At 41.6% G+C, this 27696-nt stretch overlaps 1 protein-coding gene across 1 annotated transcript in view; it reads right to left on the reverse strand.

Moving 5' to 3' along the window:
- Positions 1–413: 413 nt before the first annotated feature.
- LOC117420949 (interleukin-15-like) overlaps positions 414–27696 on the reverse strand; it is a 36387-nt gene continuing 9104 nt past the window's right edge. Inside the window, exons 3-7 of the mRNA XM_059020970.1 lie at positions 20802–20899; positions 13890–13992; positions 6053–6094; positions 4980–5102; positions 414–1476 (exon numbers count right to left, since the gene is read on the reverse strand). Coding sequence (XP_058876953.1) covers positions 1333–1476; positions 4980–5102; positions 6053–6094; positions 13890–13992; positions 20802–20899 — 510 coding nt within the window. The 3' untranslated portion in view covers positions 414–1332. The remainder of the gene's footprint in view (positions 1477–4979; positions 5103–6052; positions 6095–13889; positions 13993–20801; positions 20900–27696) is intronic.

The following is a 27696-nucleotide window of genomic DNA, read 5'->3' on the forward strand; positions in this document are numbered from 1 at the left end:
CTAGGTAAAGTACCTTGCTCAAGGGTACAACAGCAGTGTCCCCCACTGGGGATTGAACCCACAACCCTCCGGTCAAAAGTCCAGAGCCCTAACCACTACTCCACACTGCTGCCTTAACACTGCTTAACATTGCTGTACCATATTAATCCTTCCCATGTTACTTTATAAACAACTAAAACCGCCAGTCGTCACGGTGACCTAGGAAACTGCTTTCGCTTTGAATATTTGCTAATCTTAAAAAGAATGGATTTGCAATCTAATTTCCCATTTGTCTTGATGTTTCCCTAATTTGTTGTGGCAGTGTAAAACCAAAGCCACACCAATGCACTGAACAAAAATACTGCAGCCCAGAAACCGTCATTAATGAAACACTTACTGTGTTGTGTTCCAAATAAATGAACAATGAGTCAAAGTTTAGTAGCATCATCAGTTTTATTATTGTGACAGAGACAGAATGATTCTTGGTGATAAATCTCTCTTCCGACCTGTGAGGGCGCTGTGTAAAGGGAACAGCGTGCCCTGGACTGGATGGCCAGACAAATCATTCCCAGGGTTAAAAGGAAGTCGGTAATCTGGAAAGGGGTCGGAGCTACGATACACTAAATCATCGACCCGGAAGGGAAACGACGTGGCAGCCGCGGATTGGAGGAGCGGTTGCACTAGTTAACCAAGGGGTCATACAAAAATGGGCGTAGCTAAGTGATCTGTTCCTTTGTATGATTAGAGCTGAACCGGAAGGAGACTGTGTATTATAATCGAGTGTTTTGTTTGTTTTGTTCTGTCGTGTCTAAAGAATCATTGTTTGTTACTATTAGACGTCTGAACACGATCCGGCGCTGTCACCAAGGGCCAGCACTTACCCGGACATCGTTGCACTATTGTTCACGATAAACTGTATTTGCACCGCGAGCACTAATGGCGTAACCAGGATTGTATTTTGCGGTGTTTTTTTATTTTTATGATGGTTAATAACATTGGCGTAGCAAGGATTTCATCCCAGGGGGTGGGGGTGGGGGTGGTTCTAGTGAATGATCGCCAGGATTTCGTTTTGCATGGGGTGGGGGTTGCTGGTGATGGATTGACAATTTTTGCACATGGCTGATATTTTTTATTGTCCCACGTAGTTCACGTAGTGCATTGCCCCCTAAAACGACCCCCCTAGCTACGCCACTGGTCTGCACAAATACAAAAAGGTGTTAAAAGGTAACACAGATAATTCATATCTTGTTTGTATATCATGTAGAGAGAGTGTTTATAAGTGTGTATCAAAGCATTTACAAGGCTATTAAAGCATTTACAAGGCTATGTACAATAAAAAAAACATCTTTGGTTTCACATTTTATACAACATTTTATCAATAGAGGTCGCCCAAAATGACTTATCTTCTAGAAATTGCAGAAATACCAGGAAACTATTAAGAAAAGTTTCACAATTTCTTTCTGTAAATTCTTCACACTCTTTGCAGCCTGCATGAACCTGAAAAAAAACAAAGATAAATGTTTGTTGTATGTCAAAATTAATTAAAACATTCCTTTATCCTGCATATCTTGAGATTGGTTGAATTTATACATTTCTGACAAATATAACACTGTGAGTAATTCTCCAAGCTTAACACTGTAAAACACATCAGTTCATAACTATGTGATATCATTTTGAATATGCTGAATACAAAGGTAGGGTGGAAGTTATGTTTTAAGTAATTAATATACAAATTATTAATATCCTACTCCTGCAGTTTACCCAATGCAGCCATTATTGTATCTGCAAGATATGACCTAACTGAGCTTCGGTGCTAATGCTAACATAATATTTTTACATTTTTACATGGAGCGGTTGCTACTGTGGCACTAAGTTTCATTGGCTAAGCCTGAAGATAGAAACATGGAGGTGGATTAAATCAAAAGCTAAAGCGGATGTACGTTCTGAGAAGCTATGAAAATGGTTGGCGATTTTTCTTACGCATCATCAAATCAAACAATTCCTAAAATTTAAGGTACCGCAAAATGGGAGGAGAGATTTAACGCAGGGATGTTTCACTTTTTGGGAGGTGTAACAGAGGGGTTTGTTACATGTGGGTCGTCACTGAACAATAACGAGGCAGACAGAGAGCACTGGGTGTTGACATGCCGCATATGCTTGCAGATTTAAAGGGTACCAGCAATGGTAGCCCTAGTGTCACATTTAATATATAAAACAAAACAAAGCAAAAAATACAAGGCGAGCGCTAGTCTCACTAAAACAAACGTCCTGCTCTAGGAACCTACTACACTATGAAAATCCTCTCTATACACTGTTTGGGATCAACCTCCCCTAAACTAACCTACTTCTGGGCTCTCGGAGTCCCAGCATCCTCACGGCGACTCCTACCTCAAGGAGGCTGTGTGGTCCAGTGGTTAAAGAACAGGGCTTGTAACAAGGAGGTCACTTCTGGTTATAAAAGCACTCGCTAAAGTGCAGGATGCGCTCTGTAGCCTGGACGTCGCCGGTTCGAGTCCAGGCTATTCCAAAGCCGACCGTGGACGGGAGCTCCCAGGGGGCGGCGCTCAAATGGCCGAGCGTCGTCCGGGGGGAGGGAGGGTTAGGTCGGCCAGGGTGTCCTCGGCTCACCGCGCACCAGCGACCCCTGTAGTCTGGCCGGGCACCTGCGGGCTTGCCTGTAAGCTGCCCAGAGCTGCGTTGTCCTCCGATGCTGTAGCTCTGAGGCGGCTGCACGGTGAGTCTGCAGAGTGTAAAGAAGTGGGCGGCTGAAGGCACACGCTTCGGAGGACAGCGTGTGTTCATCTTCACCCCTCCCGAGTCAGTGCAGGGGTGGTAGCGGTGGGCTGAGCCTAAAAATAATTGGGCATTTCAAATTGGGGAGAAAATAATAAAAACTAATTGGCAACGACTAAATAAAAATAAATAAATAAATAATAAATAAATAATAAATAATAATATTAATAATAATAATAATAATAATAATAATAATAATAATAAAAAAGCGCTGATCGAAAAGATCAACAGAAACACCACTGCTCAAGTGGTGCAGATTAGGCACTGGAGGCAGGAACGAGGGCTGCCAGAGCCGGGAGCCAACCGAGCTGGATCTGCTGCTCCAAAGTGGGAGCAGGCGAGAGAAGCCCCGTTGTCTCCAGCCCCAGAAAAGGTGGAGCCATTGCCTGCAGAGAAGCAGGTTGGGCAGTCGACGGAGCGAGAGGTACCACCGGCAGCTACAGAGAAGGGGGAGGAGGTGAGGAGCCCACCTACACCTGACCACCACCCCTGCGATCCGGTCCAGCGCTGCTGCATGTGGTCCCTTGCCCCTTGCTCCTGGATACTCTGCTGGTCTGCCTGGACCTCCCTGAGCTAGACCTGGAGCCCAGAAGTTTGCACCATCGGCCACAGCTCTGCCCCAGATAAGGTTTTGGGTATGGGAGTAACTTGCCCTCTAATATTAACACTGAGAGAATAAAATGTATTTTCAGGGGGTAAAATGCAACATTACCTTGAAGTCATGAGTAATCTTGATTAACCCTTTGCTGTCCTATGTCCAGGTCCGACATTACAATTTTCCCTTTCCGATCCAATGTCGGACCCTGTCCGACATCATCAAAAAGACGTAAAACACAGGCCTCTAGTCGTTTTTTCTCCAGAAAAGGCAAAGAAAACCATTCAATGGCCGAGTGAGACCAATAGGAGCCGGGAGAAGCCGAAAAAAAGGGGCGGATCTGAGCAATACACATACCCCCAGCACCACAGAGATAACACGGCCATAAACAAACAAGATAGCTGCTTCCGCATCCAGCACTCAAAGAACACCACAGACATTTGCAGAGCTTTTTGAGATGTTATAGTAAAAAAATAATGACTTGGATTGCATTATTTAGGAGTTTGGTGATAAAACGAGTGATCAGGAGATGATTTATTAATATGCAGCGGTATGAAGTGGTATGTGAAAAATACAGCGAGCAAGGGGTGGGGCGGGGCTGGAGATGCAGTACTGAGTGTCCTGTTGATATGCAGTGCCTTTTAAACCTGTTTTACTGTGAAAAAAATACTTTTAAACAGCACGTCTAAAATAAACTGCGCATGTGAAAATAAATTGGACCTGACGCGCCTGAGACGTGCTGAATAAATGGACAGCAAAGGGTTATATCTCAATCATTAATGGTAATGGCTAAGCATTAAAAAAGTGCCTTCCATTTTAACTGCAATGTTACTTTGAACTACTATACAACCACCCGTGTGTTCTACACGGTTCTTTATCTGCTCAGCACATTTTTTTGAGGTATCACACTGACTCCGCAAATTAATTACGTTACTTATATTTTACTTATATTACATTCATTACACTGAGTGAACATGTTAAAACTTCAATATAAAGCCATACAGATAAATAAAATAAGAAAATGCATTAATAAGTTATGAAACAGTTTGTTAAACATTATAGGCACCTTTTTTTAGCGGTTGCCTCTTCAACCTGTGTAGTTTCGATTTGTTCTTATTTTTACTGTGACTGGCTGCAACGACAACAGGGCTAGCTGTACAAAAGCCAGATCTTTTGTACAGCAGTATTGGCGCGATGCTTTAGTGCGAAAGGTCCCGGGTTTGCGCCCGCCCTCCGCCTGTGTGTGGATTGTCTCGACCTGTGCAATGCGCCTGCCTGCGTGAACTGAGATCGCTACACTGGTGACAGTAGTGGGATGCAGGTACCCCGGCACGCACTCGTCAGACTGTAGCCTGGTGAGCAAGTCCGGGGCGGGCTTGAGGCTGGCAGGGGAGAGTGTAGCAACAGGACTGGTAGGTGAAGTAATCACACACAAAGATATAAGCCTGATATACGCTCCTTGCAAAGGTGCCGGCACTTTTGTACAGCGGTATCGGCGCTATGCTTTAGTGCGAGAGGTCCCGGGTTCGCACCCGCCTTCCGCCTGTGTGTGGATTGTATATATAAATGTGTGTGTGTGTGTGTGCGCACATTGTCATTTATCAAAACTTACCACTGGTTTAATTTCTGTTATATAATCTTCCAGAATTGAAAGTGAAATGTCTTCTTCATGTTCAAAAAAATAAACGTGCATCTCCAAAAAAAAGCAATTCAGCGAGGCATTGTAACAGAGTTCCTGAAAAGCAAAATTTAAAATGTATTTAAGCACAAAACACTTTTATAGCATCACAAAAGTGCAGGATATTTTGTAATAAGTCTAAAGATTTGTCTTAAATTTACAGATTTCTCATCAACAGGTATAAGCAATACATACAAAATCTGTTTTCAGATCTATGGTAAGAGCAACATAAATAGACCATTCAGTAACACTGGCACAAATCTGCACAAGCACAAACTGCAAAAGTGTTGAGTTTTTGCAGGGTAAACATTCCATCACAGGTAATTATTGCTGTTTGGCAAAAATCTGTTGAATACCATGGTAAAAGAATAGCTTAGCACAGTACAGTAAATCATAGCGGAAACACAGTAATAGATTAGCAAATAAGGAAATTCAAAGTATTGTTTGGTCAAGCAAAGTTTTATTTTTTTTATTTTTTAATTTAGTAGTCGCCAATTGATTTTTACCCAATTTTTCTCCCAATTTGAAATGGCCAATTGCATTATTTTAGGCTCAGCTCACCGCTACCGCTGACTTGGAAGCTGTGAAGACGAACACACGCTATCCTCGGAAACGTGTGTTATCAGCCAACTCTGCAGGTCCGCCATGCAGCCACCTCAGAGCTACAGCATTGTAGGACAACACAGCTCTGGGCAGCTTACAGGCAAGCCCGCAGGCGCCCATCCAGTCTACAGGGGTCGCTGGTGAGCCGAGGATACCCTGGCCAACCTAATCGTCCCCACCAGGGCATCGCTCGGCCAATTGTGCACTGCCCCTTGGGAGCTCTCGTCCATGGTCAGCTGTGGAATAGCCTTTATCAGCCTTTATCAGATGTGCCATGTCGGGAGCCCTTGGTCAAGCAAAGTTAACAAAAGAAATGCAAAAATGCAAAGCAATGTGCAGTGCCTTGTAAGCTTCAAAACCATTCCCTTTTGTTTTAAAATCTTCAAACAGTAAACAGCACTTACATTTTCAGGAATTTCTGGAGTGTACAAAGTAGTTTCAGAATTCTGGAGAAAAAAAAAAAGTCCATTATAAATCAACGGTGAACTACGTAAACCCACGAATTGAACCATCAGATGGTTCCCTTTCAAGTACGAAATGTAACCATTACCGTATGGGTATTTACCTTGTAGAGACCCGAAACCTGAATCAGATATACCAAAGCTGCATGGCGAGCCTGTGGCGCAGTCAAGCCCCACCCACGAGGATACAAAAGTACTGAGCTCACAGATCTCAGCGCCATTTTTCCCTTTAAGACAAACCTGACCGGAGAGCCTTGTTCAGATAAGTACTTGCTACTTCAATCTGCTATATATTTCACATTTATTGTGTTTTTACACAAATTATATGTTATATTAATATAATCGCTGTAATAGCTTGTATTAATTATGCGTAATTTGTGAACTACAGCCTGTTGCTTGTTATATCCCACTGTGGCCTTGTGCCCCGCATGAAGCCAGCGGCTAGAGTCACTTCTTCCCAGGGATCCAGCAACATAAGTCGGCTGACTTTGTGCTCTCCCCATCCAGTCCTCCTGGGATCACCCGGCAACAGCTCCTGCTGTTTCCCGGTTGATGGATGCCCTATATAGAGTACATGATGCAGAGAAGCTTTCCGCTGGTGGAGGCTTCTATTCCGCTTTGGTCCAGGCGCCTAATTTAGCGCTCCTGTCCAAGGACACTACCTGCCCCAACAAGCAGTGCCAGGTCTCTCAGGTGATCCTCAAGCGCGCCTATACAGCCAGTTGATTCGCCGCAAGACAGGGCAATTATAATAGCATCCTGGTAGCTTACCAGTGCCATTTACCAGAACCACAGGCCCTCACCACAACAGTTGGATGCGCTGCACCTGGTTAACAAGACCCTGCTCCGTGTGTCCAAACTCAATGGGCAGGCTGTGGGTAGGAACATGGCTGCGCTGACAGCTGCACTTAGGCAGCTTTGGCTTCCCCAGGCACGCGTTAGACGCCCCAATTACACCAGGGCATATGTTTGGTCCCGCAGTGGACAAGAAGCTATCCTGGCCCAACTGAGACTCAAAGGCATCAGAGTGCTCAATTATTTGGACGACTGGCTCATTTGTGCCTAGTCTCCAGCACAGGCAGAGGCCCTCATGAGACTTGTCACCAGCCACCTTCCACGGTTGGGCCTTATGGTTAATCTAGGAGTGTGCTTGGACTCCAGGGCCATGCTGTCCACTCTGTCGGATGGAAGAGTGCAGAGAATACCCGCCTGTTTGGAGCCCTTTCAGCTCAACAAACCCTTCCATTGGGTCTCCTGCGTATGCGTCCTCTGTAGGCTTGGTTCAACAGAAGGTTTTTTCAGCTCGCGTTGAACTACAACCGCCTATTGACGGTATCTCATCACTGTCTAAAGGCACTCTCTTGGTGCAGCGCTGGGCAGTGTCACCAGAAGAGAGGTCGTCATCATGGACGTGTCCAGCCTGGGCTAGGGCGCTGTGTAGAATGGCAGGGGTGCGCAAGATGTGTGAAACCCCCTATGGCAGGGTCTCAACATCAGTGTTTTAGAGCTACAGGCAGAATGTTTGCAGGACCTATTTGACTACGGGAAATCCCCCTCCACGTTAAAGGTCTATCTGGCAGCTATTTCAGCTTGCCATGTCAAGATTGACTCTCCCCAGGAGCTCACTTCCTAGCGGGGCAATTTTTGAAAGGGTCTCAGCAGCCTATGAAGGATATTGTCCCTTGCTGGAGGCTAAACGTGGTGATTAATGCACTCATGAAGCCTCCATTTGAGCCCCTGCATTCAACTGAGCTGAAATTATTATCATTTAAAGCGGCTCTCTTGCTTGTTATCGCCTGCTTAATTTTACCGGCCAGTACAAAGGTTAAGCTTCGTAACAATCCTGCCTTTTTGATGAAGACAATCTTGGCATTCCATGTCAACCAGTCTGTGGAATTGGAGGCTTTCCATCCACCTCCTTTCCAGTCTGAAAGAGAGTGTCAGCTCCATATGCTCTGCCCAGTGCCGGCTCTGGCGTACTATATTGACAGGACTAAAAGCTGGAGGCAGTCGGAATATTTTTTTTTGTCTGCTATGGGGCAAAAGTCCCATGGTCAAGCCCTGTCTAAGGCTGTCCAAGTGGATAGCAGGCATGGTCATGACTGCCCATGAGTGAGTCAACTTGCCCCCTCCAGAAAAGCTCACTGCCCATTGCACCAGGGGCATGGCAACTTCGTGGCCTTTATTCCAGGGTGCATCTGTCAAGGACATTTGCAATGCAGCAGTGTGGGCTACTCCCTATACCATTACTAGGTTCTACATACTGAATGTCTTGGATCCTCAAAACCGTGGTTTTGGAACTAGAGTGTTAAGGGCAGCTTACAACACAGACAGAGGTGAGTTTCTCCCTCAGTTGTTTTGCCCTAGCTACCGTTACTGGGGTTCGGTATGGTAATGCACAAGGCAGCCCTTTGGCTTAGCCAGTCATTGTGCAATATTGCCCTGGCGACGGCTTTGGTACACTCACCCATACAGTAATGGTTACATTTCATACTTGAAAGGGAACGTTAGCTTATTACATAACCCTGGTTCCATGAAATAGAAATGTAACCATTAACCTTCAAGGTCACTGCGCTCATGATTGCAGCAGGCTTGAAGGAAAATTGACACTGAGATCTGTGAGCGCAGTACTTTTGTGCCCTCGTGGGAGGGGCATGACTGCACCACAGGCTTGCCGAGCAGCTTGGTATATCTTATTCAGGTTTTGGTCTCTACAACAGTGGTTCTCAATCCTGGCCTCGGGGACCCCTGTGTCTTCTGGTTTTCATTCCAACTGAGCTCTCAATTACTTAACTAAACCCTTAATTGAACTAATACTTAGCTTAATTAGGCCTTTTTAATTGTTTCTGCTCTTAAACAGTTGGAGGTTTCAGCTCAACTATAAAATGTTAGAAGTAACTTGAAATCTGCAACTTTTTAGAAGCTGAGAACAATGAAAAAGGCCTAATTAAGCTATTTGTTATAATAAAATAACATTTTGCCACTGCGATTTCGAGCCCGGAAGCAACCTTGTCTTTTATGGTATGTGACACGAAGCCGATTGATGACGTTCCCAGACCAGACACATGACAGAGACACAAACAGGTACTTCCTGGTGAAAGAGCTGCTGCACCGGTTTTATTCATACAAAAATAAAATAAATATTTAAACAAAAACACTGCTCACAGAGCAAAATATAAGGCTTAAACAAATCCAACAAACAAATACCATGCTGGTCTGCCCCGTACTAGTAGCAATTGCCTTTTCTTTTCTTTTTACTTTTGGTTTCATTTTTCATGTCTCTCTCACACACACGTTCCTCCTCTCAAACACCCACCCAAATATACAGGGTTTATATACAGCATTGCCATCTCCCAATTAACAACCAATTAATGAATTTGGAGATGGCCACATTCTGCACAGGGTTTTAGTGGGATGGGGCTATAACCCCATGTACAGGGTGGCTGAGTCGTGACGTCAGGCCAGAAGCAGGAAGGAAACTGACACCAAGGAAGTACTCCAGTTCAAAATAAAGACACGGCGGCGCCGTTTATTTAAATAATACAAAAATAAAATAAATATTTTAAACACAAAACACAGTGCTCACAGAGTAAAATAAAAGTTATTAAACAAAACAAAATCACGAACACAAAATATAAAACTGAATAGGTCAGGCTGGGCTATCGCCTTCACTGTTCCTATATAGTTTTCTTTTTTTTTGTTTCGTTTCTCTCCTCTCGCTCTCCAGTTCCTCCTCCGAACACCCACCACTTGCAGCTAAAACAGCACGTCTTTTCAGCAGGCAGCAGGAGCTCCACTTCTCCCTCATACCCTGTAACTGTAAATGCGGAGCAGCAGGCAGCCCCAGGCGATGCGGAGCAGCAGGCAGCCCCAGGCGATCCAGATGTGGCATTCCTGAGCGGAGCGTGCGTGGCATCCCTGAGCGGTGTGAGGCAGGCATCCCTGAACGGTGCGAGGCAGGCATCCCTGAGCGGTGCGAGGCAGGCATCCCCAGGCAATGCACGACAGGGCAGCGGCGGTCCCTCAGGATGCAACGGTGGCAGCGGACCCTCGGGTGGCGATTGCAGGAGGGGAGCCAGGACCAGCGGTGGTGCTGGGGTTGGCCCTCTTCTCAGCCGCTGCGACCCGGCGGTTTTCCCCCTTGCTCGGCTCAGCAACCTATGCAAGGGCAGCTGCGGACCGCCAGCCTCGTGTCCCGGTCCGTCCTGTCTTGAAGGCAGAGGCAGCTCCTGCTCCTCTCCCTCGGATGGTGGTGGTGGAGGCAGAGACAGCTCCTGCTGCTCTGCTCCTGGCGAAGGCGGCAGGGGCTCCTCCCCTTCTGGCTGCAAAGGCGGCAGGAGCTCCTCCCCTTCTGGCTGCGAAGGAGGCAGGGGCTCCTCCCCTTCTGGCTGCAGCGGGGGAACCAGCAGGCATGCTCCCTCTGCTGGTGGCAGCGATGCATGCGGAACCAGCAGATACTCTCCACTCTGTTGGTGGAGGTGGGAGCGGCAAGTCATCCTCCCACGACTGTGGAGGCGGAACTAGCAGGTATTCTCCCTCTGCTGGCGGGGGTGGGAGCGACAAACAGTCCTCCCACGGAGGTGGAGGCGGAACCAGCAGGTATTCTCCCTCTGCTGGCGGAGGTGGGAGCAACACACAGTCCTCCCACGGAGGTGGAGGTGGCACCCTCTGCTGGTGGATACCTGGGTTGTGGACGTTAGGCCTTCCCCCCCCCCCCCCCCCTTGGGCTGTGGACGCACCGACTCCCCCCTCTTGGGCTGTGGACGCACCTACTCCTCCCTCTTGGCCAGTGGACGCACAACCTCTCCTCTTGGGCTGTGGACGCACCGACTCCCCCCTCTTGGGCTGTGGACGTTCGGGCTCCTCCCACTCAGGCGCAGGACGTGCAGGCTCCTCCCACTCAGGCGCAGGGTGTTCAGGCTCCTCCCACTCAGGCGCAGGACGTTCAGGCTCCTCCCTCTCAGCCGCAGGACGTTGCCGGGTCTGGTCCACTGCCCAGAACCACTCTGCAGCATCCCCCACCAGACCCTGGTTCCATGCCTCTTCATACTGGGGGTCCCCATAAGGGCAGTCCTCCCGGACATGCCCAAACTCACCACAGGCGCCACACATGTGAGCCCCTTCCATCCTCCACTGCTCCTGTTCAGCTGCCCAGTCCGGAGGTCCAAACTGAGTTGGCACCCGGGACCACCACCTCTTGCTCTGCTGCTGCTTCTCCTGGCAGCTCTTCCTCCTTTTTCCTCCCATCCTTATTCCTCACTCTCCTTTTCACTCCACAAGTAATAAAAAAAAGAAATAGAAAAATAGCAAAAACAAAAACAAAAAAAAAAAAAAAAAAAACACTGCAGTATCCTACTCTGCCTGCGTCCAGGAGGCGCTGGTGATCCCACGCAGGACACCACGTGTGCCAGAGTCAGGAAAGAAAAAAACACTGACAGATACTTCAGTCAAAAATAAAGATGCGGTGGCGCCGTTTATTTAAATAATACAAAAATAAAATAAATATTTTAAACACAAAGGACTAAGAATAGAGTACAAAGTTGAAAATTTAGTAGGCTGAGCGCAGGAGATTTTTTTTTTTTTTTTACATTTTGTAATTTTCTAAAGTAGCCTATAGTTTGACACATTTGTGGCTACCCTTGAGAATAATTCAAATTAGTCTCATTTTGACACGAAGGGATGGTTGGATCTTCAGATCGCTTGAGGTAAAGAGAATTGTGTGCATTGCAATGAGATTGTATTTCAGCTTGGGATCATAATACACACACACACACACACACACACACACACACGAACCAAACTAATGGACAGAGTCCCGCCGTGTTTTCCACAGCTTTAAAAAATACTGAAATCGGTGGGAAAATAGTGCTGCAGAAAAAAAAAACGCTTTGAAATAATATGATCATCCAGTGGATCTCCTTTGAAAATAACCCCCCATATGTTCAAACATAAGCAAAATGTTAGTTATTTTGTGACACAGCATTACAAAAACAGTGTTCTATTCAGTTCTCTTATTCCCTCGCTTCCACTTACTTTGCAGCTCACAGAAAAGCTGTGTCTGTGATGTGCATTAGTTCATTTAAATCAATAAGTTTATTTATTTATTTCATTCCGGTGTGAATTGCCCTATCACATATTTTTTTTTCACTGAAAGCTGTATTATTTGAGGAAAAAAATAGACTGAGCAGCAGATAGGTGAATCCCTAAGCTCATTCTGTCAGTGTATCCCTGTTCTGGTGAGTCAGTTACCGTATTTTAAATCTGTTTTATTAATCTATATTTATAGCCTGTTGTAGTCTGTTTAAAATTAAACATTCACAGCATTTGGGGCTCCCGAGTGGCGCATCCAGTAAAGGCGCTACTCGCAGGATGTGCCCTATAGCCTGGAGATCGCTGGTTCGAATCCAGGCTATGTCACAGCTGACCGTGACCGAGAGTTCCTAGGGGGCGGCGCACAATTGGCCGAGCGCTGCCCGGGTAGGGAGGGCTTAGGTCGGCAGGGGAATACACGGCTCACCGCGCATCAGCGACCCCTGTGGCCGATAGGGCGCCTGTGGCTCTGCAGCGGAGCCGCCAGATCTGTGTTGTCCTCCGGCACTATAGGTCTGGTAGCATTGCTGTGGATTTGCAGTGCGAAAAATGACGGCTTGGAAGGAGCACGTTTCGGAGGACGCGTGTTTCAGCCTCCGTTTCCCGAGTCGGCGGGGGGGTTGCGAGCGGTGAGCCGGGGATACAGATAATAATTGGGCATGCTAAATTGGGGTGAAAACCGGGGTAAAAATAATTGGCGACGACTAAATTTAAAAAAAAAAAAAAAAAAAAAAAAAAACATTCACAGCATTTGATGGTATTGAGATCAAATGCGAAATCTGCACATGAGGCTGGTCTGAGCCGCTGGACAAAGCGCTTTAACTTTAGGAATTACAATGCTGAGATCAGAATTCAACCACGTTAAAAGATTAGGGTAAATCATTTGACAAATACTGGATCCTGGTCATGTAGGCTGCTGATGCTTTCACAGTGGACGATTAGCACCTACTCTCAAATAGACGCTCTTATCCAAAAACGGCCCAGGTAAACAGAAGATATTTTGAGCAAATACGGTAGACATATTTTGTTATATACATTTTTTTTTGTTTAAATATGGAGACATTCCATCTGTAGGCTCTATTTTCATCTGTACAACAGTGTTTGAATGAAGTGCTGTTCTTTTTTCACACACAGCTTAACACAAACATACATTCTTTTTCTTTTTTTTAAGACCTCCTTCTAGTATATAAGAGAATAGTACATTGTCTCTGAAGTAGTGAACCTTCATTTCATGACGATCTGACATCCTGTGATTAAGGTATTTGCGACGATTGAGTCTGAATGAGGTCAAATTGGTTATAAATACCTAATTTTGGCATTTCTAGAAAATTGATCATATTTTGAGATACAACTGCACTTGATGGCTTTGAAGAAAGTATTATCTAATCAGGGATACAATGTTTTTTAGTAATTCATTGTCCCATACCCAGTTGTTCTGTATTCATCTGTTGTTAGGAGCAAATTACATATATAAGAATTAATTTCTGCATTATATATTATCAAATGTAATATGTACTCTAAGCATGCCAATTTAGCTATTTTATATTTTGAGAATTAAGCTTTGGTACTGTATTCTACAACATATTTCTGTACCTACTTAAGAAATTATTCTGGGTTTGTTTGAGGGTAAAACAGTTAAACAAAACTAAATAACATAAGAAACCAAGACAAGTAAGTCATATTTACTTACAACAAATGTGCTTAAATTGTTCTTATTCAATATTTGTATCATTTCCCCTAACCACATTGGACCTGCTTCAGCAACTGCTTTAGGCATGAAAGCACTCAGGCAACTAAAAGAAAAACAGAAAAAAAACAGCACATCAAATATTATGTTATTCACTGACTTCAAACATAGAGGTAAAAGTAAAATATGAAAGCAATAACACACAACAGGCTGCTCAAATATGGGGGTGTTGTTCAGAACAAGTTATGAGTTATGAAAATGTAGATAAGGACAAAGGATTAAGGGAGACATGAATGACGCCAAATTTGAAAAGGACTAGGAATAGAGGTCAAAGTTGAAAATTTAGTAGCGACTTAGGGCTGAGTGCAGGAGATTTTTTTTTTTTTTTTTACAAAGTTCTGGAAGCAATCAGCTATTACAGATAGAAAAATGTACTGTCTGCAAATATGGAGCAATGTTGGCTGTTGTACAGTAAGATACATACAAAGCTTTAGTTAAGGAATATTCAAATAAGTCTTGTTTAATCTTTCCAGACTTTAATGAACCACTTGAATGTCATTGTATGTACCACACACATCCTGTTGGAGTAATGCAAAATGATTTTCTACTCTTCATTAAAATGTAATTATTAAACGTAATATATCATATATTACAGCAAAGTTACATCTTGCTTGGTCCCCACCACTGCTATCTCATTTTTATCTTGGCAAAAGCTGAGTCTAATATTAGCATGAAGTAAATAACAGCTATTCTCATGTAATAAAAAAATCTTCCGCTTAATTACACCCATTGTTAATGTAATTGTACAAGGGATTCGCCTGTGTGCTTCTGTGTGGGCAGGCATTTTGAGGGAATAAGATGGGTTGAAATCATATGTAATGTCATTACCTAACACAGTAAATAAAACCAAATGTATTTTATTCATATCCACAATTGTTTACTTTGCAAAAGTGAATCGCTGCATGTGACTTTCTACTCACTTTTCATTTTTTGCACTGATTGCAGGTTCACAGTGTCGTGTTTTTGAGTTTACCATTCAAAGCCGTAAACAACGAGAGATGCAAAACAAACATGTGAATGCTAAGGATTTTAGTTACACTCTCGCAAAGGAAAGATGTTATAGATTAAATACATCTGGTTTTATTTAGCACACTTGGTTGTTTGATTTATGAAATTGTATTTATCCAAAGCCACTGATACTACCCATTTTTGCTGACTGGCCAGTTTGTTTACAGTACATTAGAAACCCCTGCCTCATAAAGAAGCAAGTGGCATGAACTCATAGGAGATAATGATGGTACTTAACTTCATGAACAGTGTACACTTTAGTAGTCACTTTAGACTCTCCTCTTAAAAAAGGATTTTAATGAGCAATTTGTCTAACAAGTTCAGTGGTACCTTAAATATGATTAATTTACAACCACTGGAGAATGGCTGGGTGAAGCATTTTCTATTTTACCCCAAAAAATCTATTTTCCTGAGTGGTGTCTGCCAAGACTTGTACAATATTCATTGTAGTGGTGTCCTTGGCAAGAACCTAAGAATAGAAATGTCATATCTAGTCATTCCACATTGGTAGTAAGTGGGTCATATTTGGGGTACTGACAACATGTTTTAAGTTTAAAACAGCTTACTGTATCTTACAATTTGCTGTCATTTTAATTGTAAAAATGTTAGCACCCCCAATGAGGAGAAAACTTGCTTCTTCCAATCAGCTTTCAAAACACTCAATGTGGAAGTTAATTGCCATTGATTGATACTCAATTCATGGGGTGTCCACTGGGCTATAAGGTCAGAGCAGAGGAAGCAGAAATGAAATGTTAGTAAGATGGGCTGAGTGAACCAAGGATAAAGGCTAGATTCTGTAACTCGGAAAAAAATCAAAAACTATAATAAAATAATCATTTCAAAAGAAGATATTGTGTAAACAGGTGTAAACTGCTATATGCACATACAAAATTGTGAAAATGAAGTATTTATATACAAAAATTCTTTTTTCACATTAGTCTACTGCATAGCACGAAATGAAAAACTATAATAAAATAAACATTTCAAAAGAAAATAGTGTGTAATCAGCTGTAAACTGGTTAAATGTAGGCCTACATACACAATTGTAAAATCGAAATAATTATTTATAAAAAATAACATAAAAAAGAAAACGGGAACGCGCATTCAGGGAAACATACTTCAAAGTAGCCCCCATATTAGCACAATCCACACAGATGTAACGTTCATCAACTTGTCATGTGCATTTACCACAAGCTGCTCTTTCACACTGAACACAGATAGACGTTTTATTTCTTATTGCATTTAGTTACCTGGCATTGTTTTCTGTTGCGTGTGTCTCTTGATGCGCACTGTGCAGATTGAGCTGCGTTTCCCTGCCGCTTTGCAGTTTTCTGATCGAAATGTTTCTGCTAAAGCTCCATGGCTGGCATCATAAGAGATCTCTCCTACTGATATTTTCCACGGTGCATTCCTTGTACAAAATGAAGGAATTAATGGCTGCCATGTCCAGTACATTGTAAAATACAGCAACTGGACACCGGTGATTGCTTTCACTGACTACTGAGTTTTGCGCAGATGGTGGAAACTGTCTTCTCGTTTTGTTTACTGTTCCAACCAGGCTGTTTTTTTTTCTTCAACTGTTTTGCTAATCACAGTGAAATAAATAAAAAAAATGTCATTGGTAACATTCATCCCTTTTCCTAAGTACGGTTACATCAGCCTACATTGTCACCCAGTCTCTGACCAGCTGGGCGAGTTTCATCTTTGTACAGGTAAGGGTAGGGTCCGCTGCCAGCCAAAACTTGATTCCAAATTTGACAGGTTTGTTTGACATGTATTGTGTCCAGCAACACTGTGCTTTTGTCGGAAACAGCTGCTTGTCCATGTAATGTTTTATGTTTTACTTGAAGCAGGCAATGCTGTTTTCAATGAAGTCGTTCCAAATTTCTGATGCCAAGGTAAATATATCTGTAGTTGCTCTCAAATCAAAACGCAAAAATCTCCAGATTTCTCAAAAAATTCTTGTAATAGTAATATTAAAGGACAGGAGACTAAATATGGTCACGTAGACAGCCAGACGGCAGTACTCCAAGGAATTGATAGGATTACAATAGATATTTGGATAACACATATCTAGACTTCAAGAGCAATATTTTATTCAATACATACTGCTGTAAACTCAGCAGAGGTACAGATAACAAACTGGCTTGTATACATATACAAAACAGCGTATTGTAGGTTATACTAACAATAAAAGCATGTACTGTAACAAGCCGTCAAAATTACTACTTTTGGCGGTTCTAGGTAGAAATGCTTATAACTTTTTTTATTTTTGCGATTCTGACTTTCAAATGCCGTCAAGGTATTTAATACATGTATTTAAGAAAAGTCAAGAACAGACAACCATGGATCTTTAACACAGGCAGAGTCATTTACATTTTAAAAGTGAAAACTGACAAAATGATTACCGTGGTGGTTCAAGTGTTAAAATAGTGTTAGTGTGGTGTGGTTATGTGATTACCTGCCGCTCAGTGGAGAGGAAAAAAAAACCTTCCTAGAAGGGGAAAACCTCTGGTGATCCCGGAGGTCAGGTAGCCCCCACTCCGGGCATGCCAACTAGCCTTTGATGGCTATTGATATGTCGGTAGGGGATGAACAGATGTATGAATTGACTGCTGCAGAGCACCAGCACCCCATGCTCCTCGACCGGACGGAGATCGATGCTGGCTCTGGCTGTGGAAGTAGCTGCTCGATCTGAAATGATTGTGGAGAAAGGTGGTTCTGGAGACGAGAGTGGTGAGACCATCCTATGTGTTAGTTAATATGGGATCGATTAGCGGTTTGCTACTATCATGCCTGCTTGGAATGGAAAAGGTGAACTCACATTCGTTTTCCAGTCTCATACCATGTCTCTGACCATGTATTAATGTTTGTGGTATTTGAAAGGATGAGCGGACATACGACTAGATTGCTAAGGAAGTCAAGCGGAAATGGCTGCCACGATCCGAGTATTGGAGGCAAGCTGGAGCGTTGGAAGCTCTGGAGGAGGACAGTTGTAGAATTAAACGGTAAACTAAAGCAACTTTTGCATGCTGCAACAGTGAGCAGATCTGAAGAGGGAGTCGAGATCTGCTGCAGTAAGGAGCGATTAAGAGTAGAGGGCAGGATCTGCTGAGCAGTGCAGATTTCTAAGGAAGTAAACGATAGAGTGCTGTCAGTAGCGTGCAGTGGCCCAGCTGTAGAAAGCAGAGATCTGCTGAAGCAGTTATATGTACTAGTGAACGGTGGACTGCCATCAGTAGTGTGCAGTGGCCTGCTGTAGTGAGCAGAGATCGGCTGAATGTGAATATTGGACTTTGAGGGTTTAGATGGAGCCGAAGATAGGTCTGGCTTCGGGCAGAGATGAAGAATGCGAAGATCTGAAGCCGCTGCATAACCTGAGGATGAAGAATGCATTGCTCTGAGGCTGCTGTGAAACCTATTGATTTGATTAGGAGCAGTCTTTCAGTGTATTGACCATTGCAGGGTAGGAGGGTGCCATGACTGAAACGTTGATAATAGTAGGACATGGTTTCTGTATCCAACATGTGTCTCACAACGAATGAAATATTAACTTCTGAAGTAAAATTGATCCTGATTTGAAAATACATGACTTTCACAGGGAAAGAGGACCTGCTAAAATTTATAGAACTTGTGGTGTTATACTGCCCTCTAGAGGTTATGATTAGAATAACACCATTGACTTTAGAAAGTGATGCAGGGTAGAATATTTGATTATGTGAATAGCCCTTGTGATTGGAATGTTTATCCCAAATGCTCTGATGCTGTATCGTGATTGTATTTTCAGACATATGGAGGTAGAATGGGCTGTGAATGTACCAACGCCTGCGGACTCTGCTTGTGAACCGCTGAAAATGCAGTTAAAAGATGACTAAATCGGGGGAAGACCGATCGACAAAATGGGTATCTACTGCTGAGATGGCAGCGGCTTTAGCGGAGAATGTTGTATAGTACTCATAGAACATAGTACCCCCGTCTTTAACTGAGCGCTCGACAATGTAGAATAAATATTGATCTGGCTCTTGACGGTGGTGTGGAACTTAATGTTGCGTGAGTTGAGTGTAACATTAGTATCTTTACCGTCGATTATTTATTTAGTAAAATATCTGAATGCTATTGTTTAAACTATATTTCCAGTTGGTGGAAACATATATCTTCTATTATTTGCTTTCAAATGTTTGGAGAGAGTGTGGTGCCTAATGTTAGAGGCTGAATGAGAACCGGATGCAATTATTGAAGCTAAATTGTACTCGGCCTATGTTTGCAGTGTGAGACGGACTGTTGGGATAGGCAGCAAGATAGGGGGAAAAAACTGCCAATAAAACGATAGCGATACTGGATCCCACTAATGTATGATTTAATAGTGCCTAGAGCCAGATGGAGAAAGTCTCTTGTGTGTGCAATGAAATCAAGGATCCAGTCTTGATTGAACGGATAGGAAGAATCCAGTTTTGAGCACAGAAGACCGATGGCAGTTACAGCGTGTGGTTCAAGGCAACCTTGTGGATGGAACGCCTGCAATGGCACTGGAGCTGCTGCTGCGATGAGCGTGCGGAATCTGGTGATTCATGAAACCCCTGAATCCTAGAAATGAGGCGTCTGTGAAAAGGGACGAGTCATGGGGGCTGAGATGTAGTCTTCGTAGAATAGTGAAAGCCCGTTCCAGTTTTGAATTAATAATGCACACATTTTGATGTCCTTCTTGGATTCCGCAGATATGCTTTTCCGAGCTTCCTGGCTTGATGCTGTGGAAAGGAGCAAGGAGATGTGAAATGAAGGCTCTACCCTGGGGGATGATGTGAAATGGCTCAGTAAGGATGTTGATATTGTTGTCAAACAGGGTTTTTAAAAGTTAGACGAGAGACCAATCCTTGTAAAATAGCTGCTCTGGAGGCTGAGCCTGCTGGCAGGGGCGTTTTGATCTCCTTAATGCCGGGGCAGTTGGTATGGTTGCTGGGAGAAGCTGCATTAGAAGCAGACGGTACTGAGTTTCCAATGGAGAATGAATGAGATATTGTTGAGGAGAAACCGGCAGGGAGGTTTCCAAATTTTGTGCAGAGAACAGATCGCAGCATATGGAAGAAAACGAAACGCTAGACAGAGAAGGGGTGTAAGATTGGGGTTTAAATAGGAGGTTAATGATGATAGACATTAATTAATTAATCAGCCCAGCTACCATACCCAGAATTTCGCCCTAAGGCTAACATCTGTATAGGTGATGGAAGGATAGCTTTTCTTGTTTTGAAATTGATATATATATATATTGTGTGTACACACACACACACACACACACACATAGTAACCTATTTATAAATTAAGGAAAAATGCTACATTGCAACAAACACCAGGCCATTGAAAAAATGTGATCACATTTATTTAAAGGCTTGGTTAAAGATGTTACATTACTAAGGCTTAGCAAATGAAATCACATTTAATTTGGGCATGCCGGTATCTTTTGTTAGTTTAAAAATAGGTTTATATATATATATATTAAGTAACAAAAAACATACACAAATGTTTAACATGTTAGTAAGCTAGTTGTTAACAGGTAATAATACAGTAATGCAAGAACCAAAATAGAAACAAAATACAAAAAAGTGATTTTTCATTACTTCCACTTCTAAACATCTTTCTTAATATAAATGATAGCTATGCTATAACCATAAGTAACCCAATTGAAGGTAGGAGTTTATTATGTGACAGTCAGTGCCATACCCGCTATGTTATTTTTTTTTAAAAAGTATTATAAATACACAGCTGATTATGATTTCATTTCAGATGTGTAATTTATATTAATTTGTACATCAGGTATTTCAATGGAATGATATAATAAGATTGTTTTATTACCACAGAAGAAAGAGTGAGATCCAAGCCTCATTGTTCAATAGGCAGTCCAAGCTAAGGTGGAGGTAGCAGTAGATATAAACGTGTCTCACTTGGCTTTTCTGTAAATGAAAATGTGAACATAATAAGTGACTGAAAACAAGTATACATCTTTTCAAGTGGCGACTCAATCAATAAGCTTTTATACTGTGCTGTCTTTTTGTTAAAACAAAAATGTTACCAACTGCAAAGTTTATTCACTAGCACAGCTAACCTGAATACAGAACATTGGCTAACCTATAGTCTCTAAGGGGTTTTATTTATAGTAGTTTCTCTTTGTACTGCATGAAGAACTGCTAAGAATAGTCAATATGATATCCTGATATAATTCATTTTAACAATGCCTTCCATTGACATAATACGACACTCCCTGTTTCATTGGAACACATTTGAAGCTTGTTGGGAGTATTGAACTACCTAAATAAACAATATTTGATCTCCAATGCTTTACCTTTTTTATTGAGTGTTTTTAAATTAATAAACTACAATATCAGATACCTAGTGAACCCCCATTTAATTACTATAATTATCAATACTGCTAGAGAGTGTGACATTTTTTTTTAGCGTATGAATCTTTGTCAGTTTATATCTGTTAATTATTGCCTTGAAGCACGTAATTACACAGCAACCATAAATTACACAACAGGCTCCGATCATGGGCGTCCGCAGATAGGTGCAAGGAATCTGAATTTACAAAAAAAAAACAATAGTTGTACAGTGTTTTTCAGGAAAATTAATAGACTGATCTTTAGATCTGTGTTGCTTTTTTTAAATAAACAAATAAAAACAGACTATCTCTTAGAGACGAGTTATACACACGCGCACGCGCACACACACACACACTAGGGCTTCTGGCATTCTGTGTTTTCTTCTGACTTTTTGCCTCTCCTTTACGAATTCATTTCACAATTAACAGTTTCTCTGTTTTAATTCAGAAACCAAAACACATTAAACAGTGCTCAGGTTCATTTTAAAAGGGGAGTTACAGTTAAACACGATGAAAACATGGATGGTGGCGAGTAAATGACTCTGGAGATGAATATTTTGTTAATTTAAGGTAGGGCTAAGGAAAGGTCACGTGTGTGTGACGAATCATTAGCATTTTTCGAATTTGCATGCTTTTTGCGTCGTGTTTTGTATCATTTACAGCATTTGCCACAGACTTGCCTTTTCACAACGGGTGTGTTCATCTAAAGTACTGTTTTTATTGCATTTAGCAACCTGAAATTGTCTTTTATTCCATGTGCCAGTGGGCGCAGCGCTGGCTGAAGGTTGAAGGGCATTTGCCAGCCGGCTTTCGTGTCTCTTATCAAAATGTTTCTGCCGTAGCTCCAGGGCTAGCTGCAAATTGAAGTCCCTCCGAGTGATTGTGTTGCCGGTGCACTCCTTGTACAAAACCAAAGCGTTGATGGCTGCTAGGTCCAAAACATTATAAAAAACAGACACAGGCCACCTGCGAGTACCACCTTTGACAGAATACAGGTGTGCCATTTGATCCAGTGTATCTACACCGTACTTTGTTGCATTGTAAAATGGCTTTTGTTTAGCATCAGTCCCGATGGTCACATTTTTAAAAAAATGTTTTGCACCGTCACACTGCCTGAGAAATGTAGTGTAAATAATAATAATATATGATGTGTAGAATGACTTTCATCAGTGTTTCAAGCACTCAACAGGATTATAATATGTTATTTCACAACAACGTTGATTTTATTACAAAGCCTAGACTAAATTGTCGGCTATATTGTATTGATTTCAATATGCTGCATAAACTGCTGGTCTGGCGGTTGAAGAAGCAAGTGCTTATAACTTATTAATTTTTACGATTCTGCAGCTGAAACACCGTACAGGTATTTAATTCAAATATTTAGTAACACTTAAGAATGGACATGCACAAGATATTCACATATGCAGAGATATTTAAATTTGAATTGCAAAAGCCGTTCAAAAAGCGGCTATTGCGGTGCTAGTGTTAAAGAACTCACCCATTCAAACAACCAGGAGCGCAAAGAAATATGGACCAGTAAGGTACCGTATTACTAATTAGATTAAATAATAGGATTATCACTGTTAATTGCCGTTTGGGTATGAGCTACTCTCTCAACGCTCCACTGTGCAAAGTTAGTTTTTTGTAATTAACTCCTTCGCAGGATACAATTTCTGAGCATCTATATAAAAATAAAATTACAAATAGAACCCCCTCCCGGGCAACCCTAATGGCGGCACTTTTATATGCAATACAAAACCATGTTACCCGACTACTTTTAAACACCTTGCCTCTGCGCCGGGGGGCGGTCTGGCCGCAGGCACAGCTGGCTGTACCGGTCCCTGAAGCTGCTGGCACAGGGATAAAACCCAGGCATATGCAACAGCAAGCAACGTATAGTAAGAATGTACAGGACTCAGGACTGTCAATAAGGCCTGCTAGGCACGTATTAAATACAATGAAAGTTAGTAAATGACTTACGATTGCCTAGTCAGTATAATAAGTTGATTGGATATATTAATGAACAATAAATAATTTAAAATTAATTTTGTAAATATAATTTATATCAATTAGTAGATCTGATTTATTCGGCAGTATGCTGCTAGATAAGATGGTGTGAATATCGCTTTAGATCCGATATATTAGCCTAACAAAAATGCATAATTTAAAATGACTTTTGTATGTATAATTTACATTAACATGTAGATTGGATATATTCAACAGTATACGCTAGATAAGGGAATGTGAATATCGCTGTAATATATATTAGCAGCAAATAAATAATTTAAAATGAATTGTATGATTGTACATTTCTGATTGTGTATTTCTGTTTGTGTAACAAACGTTAACTAGAATGGAAGTTACTGGAGAAACTTCGTCTGCGTTGTAAAACACGACAGGTCAAGGTCATTTTTGGATATGGCATACTTGGATTTCTATACAGATTCTATAGTAAACATGACTATCTGCAGTGTTTAAGGAGCACAATACTGTCAAATCTGCAGTTACAAGATTTGACCACCAGAGGGCAGACAGAGAAAGTTGGAATGTGGCATTTTTGTGGGCACTGCGCCCACATTTCAAATCCGATCACCACAAAAATTAATAGCAACCAAATTCAAACCTATTGGAAGAGCTGATCGGATGAAAACTGTAGGAGTAGGAGATGTCCAGTTTTTAGCTGTCATTCTTGAAACAGAAAAATGTCCATATCTAGCTCTGAGAAGGGATCAACGAATCCCGCGTTGACTTTTAGGGAACCAATGGCTTTCTATACATGTTCAATTGTAACTATGACCCTATCTTGCTCCTAAAAGGAGTTATAAGCCGTTTAATTTTTGGGGGTCATGACCTGTTACCCCCAAATCCACCAGTCCAATCGCCACCAAAAGTAATAGCAACTCAAGTGAGATAGAGTGCGGTAGTTGTGCAAAGTTTTGAGTTGATCAGTTCAAAGCTCTAGGAGGAGATGCGTGCGGAATTTTGTTGGAAACTGGAATAATAATAATAAAGAAACCGAGAGAAAACAAGGTCTGCGTTTTACAACGCAGACAACTAGCAAAATGTGTTACGTATTAACGTTATTTTGCATTTCTGGAGGTGTTTTTGTTTTGGGAAGCACTACAGTATGGACAGCAGGTATGCGAGCGATTTTCAAAAAGTTAAAGCATGAGTTGCAATCATGGAAAAAATTAAGCTCCATGCTGCGAACTAGGCCACGGTGCACATCAATCACACGATGTACTTGAAAAACGTTGCTTATACATTATTATTATGTTATATTTGTTCTTTCATTTATTTTTACATAAAGTACTTTGTATATTAAATAAATAATTAAAAATGAATAGATTGGATATATGCGACAGTGTGACGCTGCGATGGTGCACATTAATCACATCATGTACTTGAAAAATGTTGCTTATACAGTATTATTATTTAGTATTATGTGCTTTGTTGTTTAATTTATTTTTACATACAGTACTTTGTATAATTAGGAAAAAACCAACAGGAGACTGGTTATCATAGTGTATGTATTTCAATTACAAGTGTGGGAAGAAACAGTACATTAATTAGTTAAAAACTAAAGAGTTAACGTCTTTGCTAAACCGTGGTAAATACTTGTAGTTCAATACCAACCAAGATAGCTATTGTAAGAAAAAGAGATCATACAGTATATGTAGGCTACTGTAGATCAGCATGATTTTAAAAATGGTAAATTCCTGAAGTGCAACAACCATGTAAGACATAACAAGCAATCATATCTACCATGGCATACGTTTTTCATTTCTGTATTTGTCCTATCAAGAGGATTTGACAGGATCCTTTTTTTTCAGATCTTATCCCTTAGTAATACATTACTGCAAGGAATACAATTGTCATGTTTACGAAGAATATGGCATTTATGTTAATGTACTGTGTGCAAACATGAGAGATTTTTTCAAAATTCCCAACCTGAATACACGACACAATTCCTTACTAAAAAACACTTTTGTCTGGCTGTTTGTGGTTAATTTTCTTCACCCTATCCCAATTTAAAAACCTAGAACCTTTTTTAAATAAACATAATTGTATGTGTAACAATAAATGTTAATGCTTAAGACATGCAGACAAATCAAGGTACTCAATATACTATTCATTTTTTTTTAACTCTCAGTGTAGGCCTACGTTTTGCTACATCTAAACTGTAGTAAAGTTACAGCTGTACTAATATTAAAATGTAAAAATACGACCTTGTCATACTAATATGATGGATGCAGCATGTCATCAGATTATAATACTGAAACATTTTAATTTTGATTAAAGATTGACAACGTTTTGACGTGTAAAATCATTTAATATATCAATAAATCTCAGCGATCACACATAAACTACATCAGATTGACATCGATGTTATATAAACATAAAAAGACAGATGTTTAAAACAGTTTACCATAGAAACAGTTGTCGATCACACATTTTAAAGTTCATACGAAAATATAGTGGCACGAACACGCACCAACATATAGAGTCTAGTAAATAAAATGGCCAGATAAAAATAAAAAAGCCATGCAGTGAACCTCCCCTTTAATCAAACTGTAGCCCTGCCTTACTGCGCTTGCGTGATCAACTTATTTCCTACGACACCGGTATACAAGTGGCAATAATCTAAAACTTAACTACTGTTGGATATTTTTCCCCACAGTCGATTTGCACTTTATTTGTTGAACGAAGACTGAAACTTCAGCTTCCTCCATATTAACGTTGTACAAAGTACATGCCAGTTCAGTAGATCTATTGCCGAATGTGTCTGATTTTGGCAAGCATGCAGACGCTCTTCCATGAGGCCGTGTGTCATTTTTTCACTTCGCAGTTCACAACCTAAAATATGATTCCACATTGCTCTCAAATCTTCATTATAAATACAGCCGGAGGATGTGTGGTCCAGTGGTTAAAGAAATGGGCTTGTAAGCAGGAAGTCCCCAGTTCAAATCCCACCTCAGCCACTGACTCATTCTGTGACCCTGAGCAAGTCACTTAACCTCCTTGTGCTCTGTCTTCGGGTGAGACACACTTGTAAGTGACTCTGCAGCTGATGCATAGTTCACACACCCTAGTCTCTGTAAGTTGTCTTGGGTAAAAGCATCTGCTAAATAATAAATAAATTATAGTGCTCCCTGGTTCACTTTCCCAAAGATGAAGTAACAAACAAATCATCCAGTCGATTTGGTCATTTTCTCTTCCAGCATTTATTTTCACATGTTACCATTTCCACTGCTGAAGTAGATGTAAATTCGTCCATTGTCTTTTAAAAACATTAAATAGACTAATTTGTTTTGCCACGTTGACCGCTGCACTACTACTAATTAGTCTGCAAGATTGGTTAAAACACATTAAAAATTTAAAATAAAGTCGGAATACGGAAACGTCTGGGACTTTCAAAAGATCTGCGCCAGCTGCCTCACAAGCTGTCAATCAAACGCGGCTTGCACATGATTCATGTGTGAGAGAGGAAGATCCCACCCAAACATAGCATCACAATAACTACTTTGCTTTGATTGGCTAAAGCCTGCGACATGTTAAAAAATCGCCCTTTTCTCCTAAACTTGAGCTCCTGCCTTTGGGGTGCACAGTTTAAAAAAAATAATAACAAATACATAAATGTACTTAAACCTGGCATTCATATAAGCACAGATTTGAGTAGGCCTGTGTGCCAGCTTAGCTTGATTCATGATCGTGCAGCGATCCTGAATTTCTGTCAAAACTGGTGAGTTTAATTTGTTATTGTATTGTTGTTGTCTGTAGCAGAAGAGCTGCTAGTGTATTTTTTGTAAAGTTGCCTCTCTGTCTTTGGTTTGTTTGCCCCTTAAAACAGACCCAGACACAGAACTTTGATTTGAAGCACTACTGCGCACTTTAATTTTCATAACACAAAACAAATAATCAAAACAAAAGCCTAGCTCAACATAGAGCCTAACTTCACTTACACAGGTCCCTGACTCACACACAGGATGACTAAGCCGTTTACCTGTCAACAAACACCTTTACAAACAGTTTCCCTCTCTTTAAACAGCCAAACTTTCCTTACACCAGCTCCCTGGTGATCTCCCCTTTAATGGAGCTGGAAGCTCTCTTTTTATAGTATGTGGTTGTTCCCAATTAACACCAATTACCTTGATTGGGAACAGCCACATTCTCACATTTTTTTGGCAGGGAGAGGAATTAACCCTGTCCCTGCCAACCACCACCAAATCACAAACATCAACCAAACTATTTACATTCAGAGCCCTTGCTCTGTTACAAAGCGAAGGCGTGTTCAGCACGCAGCAGCTTAGATGCACTCGTGTGTGATACTGGAACTCACTTTGACAGTAGACAAGTAAGCATCTTTCTGTC

The sequence above is a fragment of the Acipenser ruthenus genome, unplaced genomic scaffold (genome assembly GCF_902713425.1).
Source record: "Acipenser ruthenus unplaced genomic scaffold, fAciRut3.2 maternal haplotype, whole genome shotgun sequence".
In the NCBI taxonomy this organism is placed as follows: domain Eukaryota; kingdom Metazoa; phylum Chordata; class Actinopteri; order Acipenseriformes; family Acipenseridae; genus Acipenser; species Acipenser ruthenus.